The sequence below is a fragment of the Citrus clementina genome, unplaced genomic scaffold (assembly GCF_000493195.1).
Source record: "Citrus clementina cultivar Clemenules unplaced genomic scaffold, Citrus_clementina_v1.0 scaffold_9, whole genome shotgun sequence".
NCBI classification, from domain to species: Eukaryota; Viridiplantae; Streptophyta; class Magnoliopsida; order Sapindales; family Rutaceae; genus Citrus; species Citrus x clementina.
The window spans coordinates 29,562,546-29,582,068 of NW_006261964.1; the positions used below are offsets into that span (position 1 = coordinate 29,562,546).

At 35.8% G+C, this 19,523-nt stretch overlaps 5 protein-coding genes across 6 annotated transcripts; 4 read left to right on the forward strand and 1 right to left on the reverse strand.

The window, feature by feature from the left end:
• The first annotated feature begins 200 nt into the window (after positions 1 to 200).
• Positions 201 to 1,407, forward strand: LOC18031285 (protein SAR DEFICIENT 4). The gene has a single exon (XM_006421985.2). The coding sequence runs from the start codon at positions 376 to 378 to the stop codon at positions 1,381 to 1,383; it is 1,008 nt and encodes a 335-aa protein (XP_006422048.1). The 5' UTR covers positions 201 to 375; the 3' UTR covers positions 1,384 to 1,407.
• A 296-nt stretch (positions 1,408 to 1,703) lies between these two features.
• Positions 1,704 to 6,199, reverse strand: LOC18033543 (uncharacterized protein At3g49140). 2 transcript variants are annotated; one of them, XM_006421987.2, is made up of 11 exons: positions 6,027 to 6,199; positions 5,833 to 5,923; positions 5,408 to 5,612; positions 5,159 to 5,261; positions 4,983 to 5,050; positions 4,493 to 4,657; positions 4,270 to 4,386; positions 3,725 to 4,051; positions 2,637 to 2,789; positions 2,181 to 2,276; positions 1,704 to 1,830 (listed from the first exon to the last, which is right to left on the reverse strand). In XM_006421987.2, the coding sequence occupies exons 1-11, from the start codon at positions 6,100 to 6,102 to the stop codon at positions 1,726 to 1,728; spliced, it is 1,506 nt and encodes a 501-aa protein (XP_006422050.1). In that variant the 5' UTR covers positions 6,103 to 6,199; the 3' UTR covers positions 1,704 to 1,725. The 2 variants fall into 2 exon arrangements, with proteins under 2 accessions (XP_006422050.1, XP_024043024.1); XM_024187256.1 differs by lacking the exons at positions 4,983 to 5,050; positions 5,159 to 5,261.
• Positions 6,200 to 6,442: 243 nt separating this feature from the next.
• On the forward strand, positions 6,443 to 9,095 carry LOC18031646 (pentatricopeptide repeat-containing protein At4g21190). The gene is made up of 6 exons (XM_006421988.2): positions 6,443 to 6,672; positions 6,939 to 7,023; positions 7,127 to 7,225; positions 7,312 to 7,455; positions 7,555 to 7,767; positions 8,383 to 9,095. The coding sequence occupies exons 2-6, from the start codon at positions 6,940 to 6,942 to the stop codon at positions 8,773 to 8,775; spliced, it is 933 nt and encodes a 310-aa protein (XP_006422051.1). The 5' UTR covers positions 6,443 to 6,672; position 6,939; the 3' UTR covers positions 8,776 to 9,095.
• Positions 9,096 to 9,981: 886 nt separating this feature from the next.
• On the forward strand, positions 9,982 to 11,987 carry LOC112097413 (probable S-adenosylmethionine-dependent methyltransferase At5g37970). Its single transcript, XM_024182648.1, has 3 exons — positions 9,982 to 10,062; positions 10,776 to 11,429; positions 11,515 to 11,987. The coding sequence occupies exons 1-3, from the start codon at positions 9,982 to 9,984 to the stop codon at positions 11,857 to 11,859; spliced, it is 1,080 nt and encodes a 359-aa protein (XP_024038416.1). The 3' UTR covers positions 11,860 to 11,987.
• Positions 11,988 to 13,106: 1,119 nt separating this feature from the next.
• LOC18033279 lies at positions 13,107 to 17,080 on the forward strand. Its single transcript, XM_006421993.2, has 8 exons — positions 13,107 to 13,671; positions 13,871 to 13,965; positions 14,319 to 14,398; positions 15,000 to 15,041; positions 15,154 to 15,281; positions 15,359 to 15,539; positions 15,846 to 16,024; positions 16,262 to 17,080. The coding sequence occupies exons 1-8, from the start codon at positions 13,250 to 13,252 to the stop codon at positions 16,755 to 16,757; spliced, it is 1,623 nt and encodes a 540-aa protein (XP_006422056.1). The 5' UTR covers positions 13,107 to 13,249; the 3' UTR covers positions 16,758 to 17,080.
• The last annotated feature ends 2,443 nt before the right edge of the window (positions 17,081 to 19,523 follow it).

Genomic DNA, 19,523 nt, shown 5'->3' on the forward strand with positions numbered 1-19,523 from the left:
CTGTATATATTATGTATATGAATTGTAATAATTGTACCATTCTTTTAAACAATTCCTGTTCTTAAATCGTAATCCAACCACCAGGCATTGGCAGTTGCATTCACGACTGACTGGAACGGAAGTTATGCATATTTTCGAATTAGGCATACAATAGCATTAGAAATGTTCTTGGCTTATTGCCTTAATAGCTCACACTAGTTACTACGCACATTCGACACACGTCACTCCCCATCACCAGAGCGAAGATACCCAACCCAGTACCCACTGCTTTTATTTGCATTTTCTGATACAATTAAACACCAAGTCTTGGTCTTCTCGGCGTTTTCCCACAAAATTTTATTTCCTTTCTTCAATTCCAATTTCAAAGTATCATCAATGGCTTCAACATCCAACTTCACCAAAAATCAAAATCCAAACAACCCAAAAGCCCCAATCTTCATCTCAGCCGACTCACTTCACTCAATCCTCACGCACAGCTCTCTAATCCAACACTTCCACTCATCTCTCCCAAAGCTCTCACCCACAATCCAATCCCCGATCCGCCAAAACTACGCCGTTTCACCACACTCCTCTCTCCTTCTCATGCCTTCCTGGTGCTCTTCCCCTTCACTCCCTTACATTGGCGTGAAGCTTGTCACGTCCTTCCCGCAAAACTCCTCGGTAAACTTACCGGGGATTCACGCAAGTTACGTGCTGTTTAGTTCAACGAATGGGCAAACTTTGGCCTCTATGGATGGCACTGTATTGACCCTTTATCGAACAGCTTGTGTATCTGGGTTAGCTTCAAAGATCTTGGCCAGAAACGACAGCAAAGTGCTTGTTATGATTGGTGCTGGCAATTTGGCTCCCCATTTGATCAAGGCACATTTGGCAGCAAGGCCCAGTTTGAAGAGAGTGATAATTTGGAACAGGACTATGAAGAAAGCAAGTGATTTGGCTGAGCATTTGAGCAAGTGTGGGGATCATAATGGGGTGTGTTTTGAGAGTAATGAGAATTTGGAGGAAATTCTTGAACTGGGTGATATTGTGAGCTGTGCAACTAATTCTGAAGTGCCATTGGTGAGAGGTGGGAAATTGAAAGTGGGAGCTCATTTAGATTTGGTTGGGTCGTATAAGCATACGATGAGGGAATGTGATGATGAGGCAGTGAAGAGAGGTAGAGTGTTCGTTGATAATGAGGCTGCTTTGGTGGAAGCTGGGGAATTGGTTGGTGCTTTTGAGAGAGGGGTGATTAAGGAGGAGGATATTGCGGGGAATTTGGTCGAGTTGATTGAGGGAAAGAAGATGGGTAGGCGAGATGATGACGAGGTTACTGTGTTCAAGTCTGTTGGTTCCGGTGTTGTGGATCTTCTCGCTGCTCAATTGGTGTATGAAGCTATGTAAGCGAGGACCGTTAGAATACTTATATTTAGTCAATAATATCAAAGTTATGCTGTAGTATGACTGCTTCTAATTTGTTCACGGAATAAGAGCATATGATTTCCATAACTGGGACTTTCCTGTGATGTCAATGAGCCAGTAGTTCAAAAGGATGGAGTAAATACTTCTGTTACGAGGAAAAAGTTGGAAAAGAATGGGTTCTCATTATACTAGAATCAAAGAAATACATGAGACGACAGATGCAAGAATTTTTCTTCTTTTCTTCCATTTGCCATAATCAAACCATAATGGACAACAAACGTCCAAAATTAAATTGAGACTTTGCAAATTTTGATAATGCCAGCTTCAGCATTCATTTTGATAAGTCTGTTTCCTTTTCTGCGGCTTCTGATGGATCCTAGGGAATAGTAGATCATTAAGCTGTCTCTCAGCACTATACTCCGAAGTAGCCTGTAAAGACAATTTATAAAGCAGAAAGGTGGAAGTTATAGTGGGGAAACCGATTTCTAATATTGGCATATAGTATATTTTAAAATTGTAAAGAAATAAAGAGCCAGTGAATGCGAGTCCATGGAATTATAACCACTGCATGATAACAGGTAACTGGTAAGAATGTGATAACAGGGGCTGCTACGAGAATACTTGACATTATTAACTTAAAATTCAAAGGTATGAGGAAATATGCGGCATTACTTTGTCCAAAAATAGACATATTAAAAACACCATCATAATATACAGTAGTAGATGATTAAATGATGGATGCAAAACAAGCAGCATAAAACTGAAGACAACTAACATACCCGCGTATTAAATGCAAACCGCAATGTTTGGATTTGTGTTCCTGCACAAACTCTCAAGTCGAATCCAATGGAATCTACACCAATAACTGCTTCCTCCTGTGGCAAATTGCAAACTTGTATCAACTAAAGAAACTGGAGAAGTTTGAACAAAAAATTCTTGGAAGGCATAATAGATATTGCATGGTAGTCTCTCTATAAACTAAGATCACAATACCATTTTTGAATATTTAAAAAGGAAAAGAAAGTTGAAGAAACATTCAGAAATGCATCGCACTATACGCACAAATTGCAATAGACTTTGTAAAGGTGCTAGTTACTACATTCAACAAACACCCTAAAAGCTAATAGAATTGGATAGAACTCAACAGGCTAACTACATTTCCAATATTTGCAAAATTAATATATTAATAAGCTGAAATAGTTCAGAAACCTAATTGGCAGGTTATAATGCTTTACCTCAACTTGAATACCCTTAGTTCTCCAACAGAGAGATTTAAGGGCCTGAGTGGTCTTTTCTCCACCAGCTTTTAGACGAGATATAATGTTTGCTGCCGAGTGCGCAATAACATCAGGTTGAGCTTTTCTGTAGTCTTCAATGTCAACAGCAGCCTACATAGAAGCAGAACCCCACAATTCCCTTCTTCTTAGTCAAAGTATAAATTTCTAAATATGAAAACAACAGCCCACATAGTCATATTATTTTTTTTTGGGGGGGGGGGGGGGTGGTATTACACAAAGCAGTATGAATCAATGCTCTCTTGCTTAGCAATTTCATGTCTTATATCCACCCTTAAAAATTACCTGATAAAAAAAAATTGTTGGAGGTGAAAAGCTCCCTGATACTGGACTTAGAAAATATTGTGATGTAGGACAGATTACCCCATAAAATAACAAAGGTAGAAAAAAAAAAAACAACAGCGATAGAGGAACCCGGGGAAATGAAAACACTTTATTCAGTAATTCAACAAAAATATCAAGTCTGCTTAAAAAATGAAAAGTAAGGCCCTTTTTGTAATGGATCAATAAAGCAAGAACTGAAAGGGAAAAGAAAACTACTTCCTAGTATTTAATATAAAACCTATGTAAATAAGAAATCTATTTAAGGGTGATCAAATATTACTTAATCACTTGACTTAAATAATAGTCAGAAAATCGTAAAAAATCTATATAAAGATAATTTCTCATTCTGCATCATAGACACTACACAGTCAAAATTCAATTTACTAATCAAAATGTCAAATAACCACCTGTAAGATAATAACAAGTACAAAGAACAAAGAAGCAAACTTCCTACAGTAGAAATTGTCTTTGTTAGCAAGTTCTATGCCACTCTTGTAGCTGATAAATGAATATCAACCATGATCCAAGCAAATATAGCAAGTTCTATGCCACTCTTGTAGCTGATAAATGAATATCAACCATGATCCAAGCAAATATGTGATACTTTAAGCATGTTAAAGCTAACATGTTGCAATGTAAACTGAGATTGACAAACAATTAACAGATCTTTCATGTGCCAAATAAGTAAATAAGCATTTCAGTACCTGGTGTGCATGAGCCAAAATCGGCTGAATCTTAGTCATCTCCAACTTGTAAAATGAGGTCCCATTCATAGGCTTATCATCCTTCTTTGACACCTCTGACCCATTTCTGGATGGCTCTGATTCATTTCTATGACCATTGATTACATGAAGATCCTCTTGATTGTTTCCTACAACATTTTTACTATTATCGACATCATGATACTGATTGCTTGATCTATGCCTCTGGATGTCAGAGTGTTCTTCAATTAAGGCAGGCCTTAAAAGGCCCTGGATAGTTATTCCAGCTGGAGGTTGCTCCATCCAATCTATAGGATCATCTGAAATGACCTATGCCAAAAAAAAAAATAAATAAAGAAAAGCTCATTCAATACATCAACTACAGTAAATCAAGAATTTTGTTTTCATTATACAAGAAGCTGCTGTTATGAGGAAGGAACAAACTCACAGTGAATAACTATAATAACACAATCAATGAGGATGCCTTCCTAAAAAATCATTTCCATTTTGCTTCATCAAGTAATCAAAGAAATATAATGAATATTTACCTCAGAAAGCTTTTTAGCGAAATACATTGGATGAGAAGAACGCATAGTCTCCAATTTTGCCCAGTCTCCAAGCATCTCATCTTCATCATCTTCATCTTCGAGAACATTAACCCAATTCTACAAGTAAGAATTTTACAAATAATGAACAGTTTACATTTATTCTTGAAAAAAAAAATCAAATGCACTACAATTATATCTAAAAGGGAAGAAAGAAAAAACATACCTCATCATAATCCTCATCTTCCTCATCCTCATCCTCATCCTCATCCTCATCTTCAACATCACTGTCTTCATCATCAATCTCATCAATTCCAAAGTCAATTTCTGCTAGACCTGCTAATTCCATTTCCTTGATCATTTCTGTGGTATCGAAGCCTATTATCACTTGCTGCATTGAATACAAACCATATAAGACTTAAAACACTAACAAATATGGATATTGACATATTGTGATGCACCTTGGCTAACACATCGTAGTGTGATACCATTATTATGCTTTTAATGGTTTTGTCATTAAGGATGAGTGTTTTAATTAAGGATAAGTATACCAATTCAAAACCAAAAGGATGAACTTTCTCTTGATACAAAAATGTTCTGTATGTATTCTAAATCAAACTTTCACACAAACATCACCCTATGATTTCTTATTAGTGTTCTACTTTACACGTGCGTTATATCGGCAGGCAAGTCAATGAGGAGAATAAATTCCATACCACAAAGTTATTTTCTGAAATTAGGCTTGGCAAAATATCTTCCTCATTCTTCACTTGAATATATATATCTGTAGTGCATCAGACCACACAAATGCTTAAGTTCAGCAAATGTGGAAGAGAAGGGAAAATTGATATAAGTCAACCTGGGAAAGGTGAACTTCATACATCGGACTTACTTCCATGTTCATCAGTTACATAAGGCAAGTCTGGCCAGATAATATTCTCATGAGCTCCACCATTGGTAAAATCTGTAAACATCAGCGTCGCCGTACTATTCACCTGAACATGGTACACTACCTGCTGCCTTAGCTATGCAAACTAAATAATTTAAAAAGCAGTGCAAACTATTACATAAACTGTCAAAGATTTGAGGGATTAATCGCAAAAGGAGCTATTATTTTCAAGAACTCATGTCAATATGATACCTCAATAATGGTCCTAGAAGTTTCTGCAGCTGTAAGCCTAGCCTCCTCACCATTCTTCAATGTTGAATCTGCAATGTCCTCAAATGGATGGTAGCTTGTCCTCTCATTCTTCTTTACAGGATCCGAAGCTGATGCTTGAATCCTTTTCTTCGTAACATTGCTTCTCGTTACACAGGGGTTACCATTTACTCTTCGAAATCTATTCCTGCAAGTAGTTAATCTTCACATTCATAACTTTCTTTCTTATAATCTAAAACTCTTAACGCGAGTCTAAGAAGAGGAATACTACACATTCAAACTCTCTGCAAAAGCTAATGTATACAAATCGAATAATAATACTTAATAATGTAACTTCTTAAATTCTTTAAAATGAATAATTATTGCGAAGGCGAAAAAGAAAAGTACAAGTTAAAATAAAGCATTACCAAGGTACGTTGGAGCAGCCGGAGGGAAAAGGCCGGCGAGAGGTGACGTGGACACCTGTGACATCTTCGGCGTGGCAGATAGAGCGGGAATCTGCAATTGAAAATGCATGAAAAAAATAAATTCAAAACTTCAGGCACTGTTTGGTTGTGAGCTGATAGTTAAAGGTTGTTAGAGAGGGAGGAAAAAGAGTTACGGGATAAGGCTGCGGAGGAGCAGAAATTTGAACCGGCGGGAAATCGGACGGCCAAGGTTGATTCAATCATCATCATCTTTTTTAATTTATCGTTTTATTGCTTTAACTCTGCTGTCTGATCTTGTGGCGCACAAGCTTGCCCTTACTCCCGACGAGTGTGAAGATGAGGTCCTAAGTTTAGGTTCCGTGCAACCACGACCATCGGCATTCACTACAATCGGGCTTATTTAGTGTACACGTGGCAGGGAAGATCCCCTTCAGATATATGATATCCGGGAAGATACCTTTGAGATACGCGTTAAAAAATATTTTTAACCATTTCACTGCGAGAGTCTAAACGCAACGTTTTGGGGCTCTCTCTCCAGTTTAAGGAAAATATGGGATTCAGTTTACTCTCGCTGTTTGGATGATGGTAAAATAAAAAACGCAAGAAAAAGAAAACATTCCCTAGAAAATCAAAACACTGCAAGAGAAGAACATCACCAGACGAAAGGAAAGCAACAAGAAACTTTTCCATCAACTCATTATTATCTCTGCTCTCCACACAGATAATTTTTTTATTTCTCCAACTCTGCAGCTTATTTTTATTCAAGAAATGCGAAATATTTTCATTTGCAAGTGACCAAATAGAGGTTCTAATTAAGAAGTGAGTGCTAAATTCTCCATCCAAGCTGAAAATTAGACTCCTGTTCTAGAGTTTTTTGAATTCTTGGATACTGCTCGTTGTTTTGAAGTGATTTTTTTCTTTTTTCCAGTTAATACGTACTATATATCCGTGCTTGGAAAGTGCGCTTATAGCATTCACAAGCAGATTTTAATTTATGTTTTTGGGTTGTTTTGTGAAAGCAAGATATGCTATAGAAATATGAATGTGCTAAGCATTAATGAAGTTAATGTCTTTGTTTTTGTCAGGATGCTTAGTTTGAGCTATTCTTTGCCTCCCTTCACGAAAATATTTGAACCAATCAAGATTTCCAGAAATGCCAGAAGCCTTGTGGTAAGGTTTTGTTGAATTGGTAAAGACATTAATTTTGATCAATTGATCACGTTGTATCTGTATGCTATGTATGGCCTGCTATAAATTTGTCAATAATCTTCAGGTATGTGCTGCTAGAGGTCCACGACCTAGATATCCTCGGGTATGGAAAGCAAGAAAGAGAATTGGGACAATATCGAAGTCAGCCAAGCTTGTTACTTGTGTAAGCTTAACTAACAGTTAAGGATCTGAATTTGACGCTATCTTGCATCTTGAGATAATAACCAGTTTTAGCTGACTATCATGTAGATAAAAGGATTGTCGAATGTTAAAGAAGAAGTTTATGGGGCTCTTGACTCCTTTATTGCTTGGGAATTAGAGTTTCCATTGATTACAGTAAAGAAAGCATTGAAGACTCTTGAAAATGAAAAGGATTGGAAAAGGATAATTCAGGTACTAACAATTTGCAATCCTTTTTATTGCTTTCTTTTTGTGGATATTTTCATGAAAGATTGTAAGCAAAACAAGGAAAGAACAATGGGCTTGTTGTAGGTGACAAAATGGATGCTGAGCAAAGGTCAAGGGAGAACAATGGGCACCTATTTTTTGCTACTGAATGCTTTAGCAGAGGATGGGAGACTTGATGAAGCCGAAGAACTTTGGACAAAAATATTTTTGGATCACCTAGAAGGCACCCCACGTATTTTCTTTGATAAGATGATTTCTATTTACTATAACAGGGGCATGCACGAGAAGATGTTTGAGGTATTGTTATTTAATCTCATTCTTAAAGTCTAAACTCTGTTATTTCATTTCATGTGTTTTCACAATATTGTCTGTGGTATAGATGAAATATTTTAGTGTTGAGTTTCATGAGTAATCTCAACTTAATTGTTTGTATTAGTGAAGTTCATCCATTAGCACTATAGGTGTCCGGCATATTATTGCTCTTTAAACTCTTCCTATAATTGCATGTGCTCGTTGCTCATTGTGATCAACTGATGATCCACATGTGATCTTCCAACTGAGTAAGCTATACTTACCGGTGTTTCTTTATAGGCAGTGGACCATAACTCTTTGCAGAATTCTTTTCCGTACCTGAAACCTCTTGTGGTACTCCAAAAACATGTACCAATTGGATCATAAAATACTACCATAGTGGACTAAAATTCAGTGCATCTCTGTATTTGCAATGCCTATCATCAATATTTCCTGGAAGATCACATGCTATTGAAATGTCATTAACCATAACTCATTATTTCAAATTTCTATTTCCATGATTGGAGTCAGTTCATATTGCATAACCTGTTATTGGTTTTTATATTGGACTCTAAATTCCACTATGTGGATATGTAATTTCCTAGTCATTTACTCTTGTAGATATTTGCCGATATGGAGGAGCTTGGTGTTAGACCAAATGTTTCAATTGTTTCAATGATGGGAAACGCCTTCCAAAAGCTAGGTATGTTGGACAAGTATGAGAAATTAAAGAAGAAATACCCACCACCTAAATGGGAGTATCGATATATCAAAGGAAAGCGTGTTAGGATCCCAGCAAAGCCTAAATATGAATTGGATAGTGCTACAGAAGGCAAGACTAACGAGGTGGAAACTACAAAAAATCCCAATGAGTCATCAGAAGAACCTGAAGCTGCAGCCAATCTAAATGAATCTTTGGAGGAGACTGAAGCAAATACAAAAGAATTGTTGGAGGAAGCTGATGCAATTTCAAATGAAAGTGACATTTCTTCTACGAGCAATGTGCCAGGCTAGTTTGTATCATCATTTACTAGACATTGGTTAGATTCCAAGCTTGCTGGGATCACACTGTGGTATTGAGGCAAAAGAAATCACATTGTATTCAATCCCTGAAAATGTGAGGTTCCGATCACCTAGTCAATTAGGGCGTAAACTAAGACAGCATTTTTTGTTAAGTGCCAAACTTATGTTAGATATCAGTCAGAAATTGTAATGACTTTGGTTGACCTACCACAAAAAATTATTGAAAGAGTACTGAACATAGGCTAGGATATTGTTTGAAATATTTGAATTTTGAATTATAGATGCTGGATCAGTGGAGTAGTTTTACTTCAGTCGACTGAAAGAGTACTGTTACTGGGCGGGTTATTTGCACTTTAAATATTATAATCAACGCTCTATTACTTTGTACACTAATCTTTAAATTTTTAGAATTTAAGTTTTACTATATTCTTAGCCCACTCTTAAAATCTACTATTAATCTACAATGAGAGTACTCCAGTGTCAATCTAATTCTCTTCTATCTAATTGCACTCCACTACTATTTTTTCCTTTCCTTTCTTTTTGCTTCTAAAATTGCTGTTACTTTTTTTTTTTAAAAAAAAAAAAAACTCAATTTTTGTAAGGGTTTGATTATGTTGGAGTTCATTTATGGTGGAGCACGAATCTCAGTCACATATGTAAAGTGATAAATAATAAATAATGAGTTATAATGAATTTTTTACTATTTATCACTTTGCGTATATGGCTGAAATTCATGCTCTATTGGTAAACTCTAACATAACCATAGTCTTTTTGTAATCATATATGCATGCGTGGGCAATTTCTTTCAGTGCAGTTAACTAATTATTTGATTAGCCATGATGTTGAAGTGGTAGGTTTAAGGTTTAAAACAAAGGATAATCATAAATAAAATGGGTGTGTTTGATGGGGTATCCAAAATAATTATATACATTTAATTATACTAAATTATCATCTGAATGCAAAGTAGACTATAGGTACTTTTATAACAAGAAAAATTCTTAAAATACGAATGTTCATTTTTTTTTTTTTTTTGTTGGATGCAAAATTGCAAATAATCCCTTTTCTTTTCCAATAATGCGTGCCTTTTTTGACTTTTTGTGGGCGTGAAATCCCATGTTGCCAAACCAATAAAGCGGCTGAGAACTGAGTCGACAGTAAACCAACCAGCTAGAAACGATCAGATCAATAACAAGAGAGATGGCTGTCGATGAAGTAGTTACCTTTCCCATGATGGGAGGAGATGGCACTTGCAGCTATGCTCATAATTCTCAGTTTCAGGTATATAAACTTTTTGTTTATGAGTCGTTTCATCTTCTTTTCATTACGTAAAAAATAAAAAAATATATTAAAAAAAGGCATGATGATTATGATTTTATCTTATATAATTAATAATTACAGAAAATAGCATGATTTAGCTAGAAGACTTGTAGTAATTGGAATCGAGTTTAGTATCTTTAATTTACAAGATTAATTGTTCATATCTTTGTAAGAACTAGTACTGTTTTGGCTCAGTGTTGGAGGAATGAAATGAGGAACAGTTTTTAGAAAACTTTAAAAACTCATTAAAAATTAAAAATGCCCAACTAACTTGAACATGCCAAACATATAATCCAACCGATCGTATACATTTTATATGGATATGCGCGAAAACAGAGTACCCCCATTAAAATTGTAGACAACTAATGTTGGTAAGGTCAAGGTAAGTCGGGTAAGTGGGTCGAGTAAGGTCGGGTAAATCTATGGACCAAATAAGCTTGAGTAAGGTAAGGTAATTAAGGTCGGTTTTAGCACAAGAGAATTATGATAGTTTCTCAGTCATTTTAAGCATATAAAGTTTTGTATATCCAAAATCATTGCCGGGTATGAGATGTGATTTTAGTAGAAAGTTACTTGTTTTTGGCAGTTATAATTAGCAGTAGATTGTAAGACTTCTTTCTTTACATGTACTTTGCACTCGTACACAAAGTTGACAAACAAGCTTATGGCTGCAGAGAGGAACAGTGGATGCTGCAAAGGAATTGGTCAGAGAGGCCATAGTTAATAAGCTTGATGTGGGTAGCTATGGATATGATAATTCCTACACAGTTAGGATTGCAGATTTAGGCTGTTCTGTTGGTCCTAACACCTTCATTTCCGTGCAAAATATCATAGAAGCTTTAGAGTTCAAGTTCCAAAACCTTTCACTTCCTGTGCCGGACTTCCAAGTTTTCTTCAATGATCACACTGAAAATGACTTCAACACTCTATTTAGAACTCTCCCTCCTCGAAAATACTATGCTGCTGGAGTGCCGGGTTCTTTCCATGGCCGTTTGTTTCCCAAATCTACATTACATGTTGTAAACTCCTTCAATGCAATGCACTGGCTCTCCAAGACTCCAAAAGTTAATATGCTAGAAAAATCTCTTGAGTGGAATCAAGGAAGTATCAAATGCACAAGGTTCATGAAAGGAGTGCATGAGACATTTCAAGCTCAGTTCAGGAGCGACTTTGAGTCCATTTTGAATGCTAGAGCCGAAGAACTTGTGCCTGGAGGATTGATGGTCTTTTCATTAATTACTGGACCAAGTGGGATCCCTTTCGCTGATACTGTTCAGGGAGCAACATATAACTTTCTCGGATCTTGCCTTTGGGATTTGGCCAAGATGGTGTGTGTGAAGACAAATTCATCTTTAATTCATGGTACTTGATACATTGATATATATAACTATCAAATTGCTTTTCTGAATGCAGGGTGTGATTAGCGAAGAAAAAGCACGCACTTTCAATGTGCCCGCATATTTTCCATACGTGGAGGAGCTGGAATCACTTATACAGAGAAATGGGCATTTCGCTATGGAGAGGATGCAGCAATTGGATCAGCCAATGAGGCACAAAACGTTCCCTGCTCAATTCTACTTGTCACACTTGAGGGCTGTCTTAGAGGGACTCATCGGGAAGCACTTTGGAGAAGAGCTTTTGGAAAATATATTCAACCATATCAACACAAAGGAAGCAGAGATTCTGTCCATCCACAATGGGAAACTGCATAAAGAGATTGAAGTTTTTGTCGTCCTCAAACGCATATCAAAGAACTAGATTACCTTCAATTAAAATGCTTGTTGCTGTCGGATGTTGCTTTGCTTTCTTATGTTGCAAAAATGTTTTTCTATTTTCCTCGGACGCATCTATATAACATTTGTTGCATTGTGTGATTGGATCAGGATTCTCTCCTGATCTGATCATATTCTGAGTAAATAATTCAATTACTGATTGATTGTTAATAAATTAAAAAATAAAAAAAGTTAAATCTTATTAATTGTTCTATGTTCAAATATATTTATTGTTTATTTATTATTCATCAGTCATTTTCCTAGTGTGACAAATTACTTAATGATTAATGATATTTAATTTACGTCTAAACTATTTATCTTTTACTACCAAATAAGAAGCGGGTTCAACTTCATTAATATATTCCGACAAGAGTTAAGACTAACAAAAATAAATAAATAAATAAAGAGAGTTTTAATGGTGTTTCAATGATGACAAAAATAAACGTATAATTATGACATATTATAGAGTTAATTGAAATTGATTAAAAAAAATGAGAAAGAGTTTTAATAATGATTTTATAGTAATAAAAATAACTACAGACCATAAGGTACTATAGTATTACTTGAAGACAGTACTACTTAACACTACAACACCACACCATATGAATGTTGTTTTGTCATCATTATATTACGTCAGATTCTTTGATTCAAAAAAAAGGTGAAGGCAAAATAGTTAATTTTAACAACTTGTTAGCCTATTTTAGTAAATCACAAAAACTCTTACCCGAATAAGCACTTCTATAATACCAAAAGGATTGTTTAATTAACTATTATTAATTAGATATTATATATAGTTAATAAAAGATGGAAGATCACTAATTTTCACATATTGAAATTAATATATATTACTTATCTTTTATTATTTTCACAATACCAAAAAATTTGGCACTAAAAATTTAAAAAAAATAAGAGATAAATGAATTAGTCGATCGATAACTTATCTTGAGAATATAAATGATATATTTATTATAAAAAATATTTAAAAATAACAAAAAAGAATAATATGTTAAATTAATCTTTTGTTCACACCTAAACATATATTTTTTTAATTTTAATTTTAATTTCTAGTTTATTAATTTATTTAATTTATAATAAATATAAATATAAATATTTTAAATAATAATAATAATATTATAAAATTATAGTGTAGTGTTTATTGACTACTAGAAATATGAAAATAATAAGCGGATATATAGTATGTAATACGTATTAATTTCAAAAGTGAATCGTCAGTCTCCTGTAAAAATATGTGGGTGTGTATAAAATCCAAATAGAAAAAACTCCAACGCCACCAATCCTCTTCCTCTTCTTTTTCAAAATTCTCTTCTGAAAACACATAAAAATTTCACAAAACCAGTAGCCACCCAGCAAAATCTATGGCTTCGCCAGCGGAACCCAACCATCTCCAAAACCAAATATCAAGCTTCATCAACGCGACAACCTCCACTCTTTTCTCTCTCATCACCCCTACCAAAACGACGCCGTCTTCCCAATCCCAACCGTCGTCCGCTCCTGCTTCCAGACTCTGCATCCCGCTCCAATTCGCCGACTCATCCTGCCCCTCCTCCTCAACTCGTTCGCCCGTCGGGTCCGACTCCATCTCGTCCAACTCAGGTGCTTCGTCGTCTGAGTCCTCCAGCTCGGGGTTCCCATCGACGGTCAGGATTTCCGCGATTAATTCTAGTGGGAAAGGCGGTGGGCCCGCCTTCGTGGGCCAGGTTTTTAGCATGTGTGATCTTTCCGGCACTGGGCTCATGGCTGTCTCCACTCACTTCGATATCCCCTTCATTTCTAAAAGGTTTTTGATTCTTCCTCATCTCTTCTACCACGCACGTGTGAATTATGCTTAAGCTTAATTGTATGCCTGCGAATTTTGAAATTAATGATAAGAGTTGAAGTTATTAGAGCATGTTGAGAATAATTTTTGTGTGTGTATGTGTGTGTGTGTATTATTTTCATTTTTTACTCTTTTGGACGAAAATTTCTTTCGATTATAGGACACCTGAGTGGCTAAAGAAGTTGTTTGCAACAATTACTAAGAGTGAAAGGAATGGCCCTGTTTTTCGCTTTTTCATGGATTTAGGCGATGCAGGTATGAATTATCAGTCATTTTATTTTCATTTTCTGTGGTCATGTCCGCGCAATGCCAATTTTTAGTGGTAATCTTGAATATTTCCTCCTTTATTTTGAAATTTTTTTATGATTGCAACAGCCCTCTTCAATTAGTTTTATGGAACTTGATAGAATAAATTACCCTTGTTAAGGAAGCAGATTACAAACTCAAGTCTTTATGTTCATAGTTGACTATATTTCTTGATGGATCTATTAGATGTTAGGTCTATGTTACCTACTTCTTGCTTGTGTCTTCTTATTCTTGATCATTATTTCCAAATTTTAAACTATTTTGCGCTTTGAAATTGATATCACCTATGTTTGTTTTTTCAGTCACATATGTTAAACAGCTGAATATTCCAAGTGGTGTGGTAGGGGCATGTCGCCTTGATTTGGCATACGAACACTTTAAGGTATTTGCTCACTTGATTAAAGTTATATCTGCTTGTTGAATAGTTGATGTTGGATCATTGGATTTGAATCTAGGATTATAGACCCACCGATTAGCTTATAGGATTCTATTTCTATGAAGCATAGGAAATACTTTATTCGCTCTGTGTTATCATTGGGGAGCTACTAAACGTGATAGATTGCAAATATTAAAATGTAAATACGTTTCTGACTATTTATATGCAAACATGTGCATCCCTACTCATACACCCAAAGATCAGCATATATTGAACAATGGCAAATGCTAAGTTACAATAATTGTAACATACATTCTTCATGTGAACCACACAAATTGTGGGTCCTACAATTTTGTGTGGTTCACATGAGGGATGTATGTTACAATTATTGTAACTTAGAGGCTCCCTTGAGCAATTAGGTTCATAAATCTATGTTTGCTCGGCGAATTACTTTGCTCCTGTCAAAGTTTGTATCATGGATATCTTTGTTGTATTTTAATGTTTTTTTAATGTGTGAAACATTGCTTAATACTGTATTTGTCAGCAGAGAAATTTGTTTGTTTCTATTTATCCACCAATTTTTTTTCCTTTATTATGTGCAATGCAGGAAAAGCCTCACTTATTTCAATTTGTTCCAAATGAGAAACAGGTAAATTACAGTGGTATGCTCATGAATTTTGTTTGCCTTCACAATTTTTAATATAGTTTCTCTTGTTGTAAGTTGGCATTCATTTCTAAAAAGAAAGTGTATGCTCTATTAGGTCAAGGCTGCAAACAAACTTCTTAGGACAATTCCAGATAGTGGTAGAAAAAAAAAGGTGGATGGTGTTCCTGTTTTCAGCGCTCAAAATTTAGATATTGCAATAGCTACTGCCGATGGAATTAAATGGTGAGTTCTTTGGCATTTACTATAATTGCAGCTTCTTCAGTGTATCTGGTGCTTATTCCTTCTATTTCTCATATTAGGTATACTCCATACTTCTTTGATAAAAACATGCTAGATAACATTCTTGAAGAATCTGTCGATCAGCACTTCCATGCCTTAATTCAAACTCGACACATGCAACGTCGACGTGATGTCATTGATGACAATTTGGCAGCAGAGGTTGTTGAAGAAATTGGAGATAGTATATGGGAGCCTCCAGAGGTAAAACTTCTTTTTAGTTTGTGGATGCTGAAAGGCAGGGATGACAATAAATTTAGCTTTGGGAATTAAAACTTATTTACTGCTTCGATGCACACACACACACACATCATAGATTAATAATCTTGTACTTTTCTTACTCTTGAAACATCAAATTAGTTTTTGAAGTTAGAAAGAAATTAAACTTTTGAATTTGTAATAACAGTGTCTTTAGCATCTGTGTATGCTCAGTTTTCTGGGAATAGTTTGGCAAAGGCAAGAAATTCAATATAAAATTGTTATGCTAATGAGTGACAGTATTATCTACAGGTTCAAGAAATGATGGATGAGATAGGTCATCCTGCAATACCTTTAAGTGTTATTTCAAAGGCTGCTGAAATCCAGCTTCTTTATGCTGTTGACAGAGTACTCCTCGGTAATAGGTGGTTGCGGAAAGCTACTGGAATTCAACCAAAATTTCCGTACATGGTTGACTCCTTTGAGAATAGGTACATACTATGCCCCTTTTTGGCAACTTGAATTCTAAGATGGTTGAACACATACCTTCACTCCTTGAAGACTAGAATTTCTTGTGCCTTTATAATTTGATCGTGCAAACTTAAGCTACGCATAAACTCTTTATGTGATGTATGCATAATTGAAAACCTATTTAGATGCAGTTTTTGCATATACATGAATCATCAATATGATTGGTTCCATAATGACAATGTTTATTCTGTTTGCAGGAGTGCAGCTTCTTTCCTAAGAGCTTCTGAGTCAACCAGTTGCCTTGCCAATTCTGAAACAAATAATGGCTCTTCAGATCTTAAATTGGAAGATAAACATCTCGATAAACGTGATCAGAGACCAGATTTTCGGTTTCCTTTTGGAGATTGGTTTAGGCACCTATGGTCAAAGCAAGATTGTGAAGCTCAGGGCAGTTCGTATATAGAATGCACCAAACGGAACTTACAGCTAAATCCATTTCTTCCAAAGGTTACAATGGTGGGCATCTCGACAGGGGAGGCAGGGCAGATGACCAAAGCTAATTTAAAGAAGACAATGGAGAATTTAACAAAAGAGTTGGAACAGACAGATCAGGAAAATGCCACTAGTAGTGGCAGCAACGAGTACATAATTGAAGATAGGGATCCCCTATTTGTAGCAAATGTTGGTGGTTATTATTCTGGTCTGGCAAAGACAGGCTCCACTCGTTGGGTTCGTGGAAGAAGCAACAACTGAAAGAGCCCTTTATTAACCTATACATTCTTTTGACACAAGTTAGTTGATAAAAATTATTTATGAAATCTGAAAAATAATGTGAGGTGTAAATTATATAATGCAGTGTTCATCAGGTCATATGTGTAAGTGAGGATGTTCAGTCAGATGCAGAAAGTCATTTGCTTGAGCTGGTGTTGCCTATGTGACTTGTAGTTTTGAAAGTTTAGTTATTTTCCATTTTTGTAAACTGAATAGCACTGTTTCTGCGTGATGTTGTTGCCTTGTACAATCCTGTACAATGAGCAACTCTGGTAGTGTACATGAATACAAGATCATTTCGGAGATATGCAGCACTTTTGGCATTTTTTGTTTTTATTGCAATTAGAGCATGTAGGAAAGATGATCGTTTTATGTTTTTTATTGCAATTAACAATGTAGGAAGAAGATGAATTGTGGCTCTGTACATACATGGCTTCGAGTTCAGTTTCTTTTGAATGAATCGTTGTTCTGGCTTGGCCTCAAATTCTGCAGTGCAACAAATTCGGCCCTGAATTCTGCAGTGTAACAGAGGCATGATTTGATCTGGAATGCGGATGCCATTATATTTGTTTACAATAATACTTGGTTTGATTACACCAAAGACGTGTCATCTGTATTGCAGCAAAATAAGTAACATACTTGAGTTCAGTTTTCAAAAACAGAAAGTAGCTCTCAACCATCTCCTTTGTCGATAAATGGAGGAACATAAAACTATGCCTGCTGATTTCAAGTAGTCGACGGCCCTCGGCATTTAAATTGCCAAAGTTTCTGAGAGAAAGAATGCTTCTTGTATAGCTGACAGAGTTTATATATATTATCATCTCTTTATTTATATAGTTCAGACCTGTAAACTGAAATAGAAATAAAAACACACTATCAAGAAACTTAAATAAATTGGCCAATAAATAAATAAATAAATAAATAAGGGGGGACTCAATTGATTAATTGTCAAAATTTCTTTTCTTTTTTTTAAACTTTTTGAAAATAACGTAGATTTTGGGTAATTATTTTTCATTCCTCCTTTTATTAGGAAACGAGATTTGTTCATTCGGTGAAACATTACGAGATTTGGATTCAGGTAAGTATAATTTTTTGATTGCCCTCCTCTGTATCGTTTCTTTGTTAAACAGCTTGATTCCGAAGATCATAACAGTTTTTTTTTTTTTAATGTTTAAATTTTTACTTCATTGCCCTAAACTACAGAAACAGAGCAGTACCTTAACTCTGAAGTAACTTTTACTTGCAGGAGGCGTGGGTGTTCAATTGAGACGATCGAACAGAATGCAAGATACAAACTCCAATGTCGTCTGCGACGTCTTACTGAGGCTACCCGTAAAATCACGTTAGCGTTTCCGATCAGTCTGTAAGAACTGGCGCAACATAATTGATGATCATTCTTTCGCTAGCATGCACTCTGCATCTGCTGCATTCAATTTCAGTGATGATACTGAACCAGAAGTTCTTACTCCACTGGGTCCTTGAAAAACCATGCATTCACTTACATACGGCGATTTCGACAATGCCATCAAACAAAGTAAACATCCAATCTTGGATTTCTCAAAGATTGAAGAAAATTATATCGTCTATTGCGTCGCTTATGGTTTATTGTGCTTTCAGAATCTCGATCATCAAGAGAAAGTGTAGTCGTGCAATCCCCTCAGAAGGGAAATTCTAGAGCTGCCAAGGCCTAGTCTCTGTTCGGGTTGGGTGAGGTTTGGAGTAGGGTTTGATCATACAATCAATACGTACAGGATTATTCGAGTGACTGCTAGAAAAGCATTCGACGGTGATTTATAAGACAAATTTGAAGTTTACACATTGGGCTCAAATTCATGGCGAGAAGTCTCCCCACCACTTCCCTTTTATCACCATCTGTTTAATAAATGGGGCGTATCTGCGCACGGAGACATACATTGGTTGCTGTATCTCTCGGAAGCTCACGATGGATGATAATATATTTTGAGCTCAGCCAAGAGAAATTCAACAGGACTCCTCTATATTTTGCGGAAGTGTATAACATGGTTAATCTGAGAGGATCATCGGCTATTTTTGGACGTGCATCCCATTCGCACTTTGATTGTGATTTATTCGTAATGATAGACTACCGCAAGAGAGAATGGGTAAGAGTGCACAGGATTTTTACGACTCAATTTTGCCGTCCCTTTGCCGGTGCAAGTGGTGATAGCTTGTTTTTTAGGGGAGATTCTTCGAGTAATTACGTGCTTGTTCTTGATCTTAAGACGAACGGTATCAGCTGGAACCGTCTTTTTCCGAAGGGATGCGATGGAGAAGAAACTGAGACTGGGGAACCGAGTGCTTTTCCTCTTAGAAATGCCAGCTTCACAAGGAGCGTTCTTTCTCTCAGAAACTTTGGGAATTTAGTTGAAGAGATGAGTGGTCCTAGGAGCGGCTTCCTGAAATCAGGATACAAGGTTTATGTCTCTTCACGTACGGTATCAACAAACCAAGAAGATAATAACCTATTCTATTATTAGCTCTTTGAATTTCCCATTGGGATTGAGAATTATTATCTATTAACACTAAGTTTCCGTTCATGTCCCCCTAGTGAAATGAAACTTTATGGGCTTTCAACATATAGTGAGGGTGTTGGAATAGACATATAATTGCACTATAGATATATATATTCTTTATACTTATATACATGTACTTAAATATGCTTCTTCTTTTTTCTTTTTTTTGACTTGTCCTATATAGATTATCGAGGCCTTGCATTATGAAACATTATGG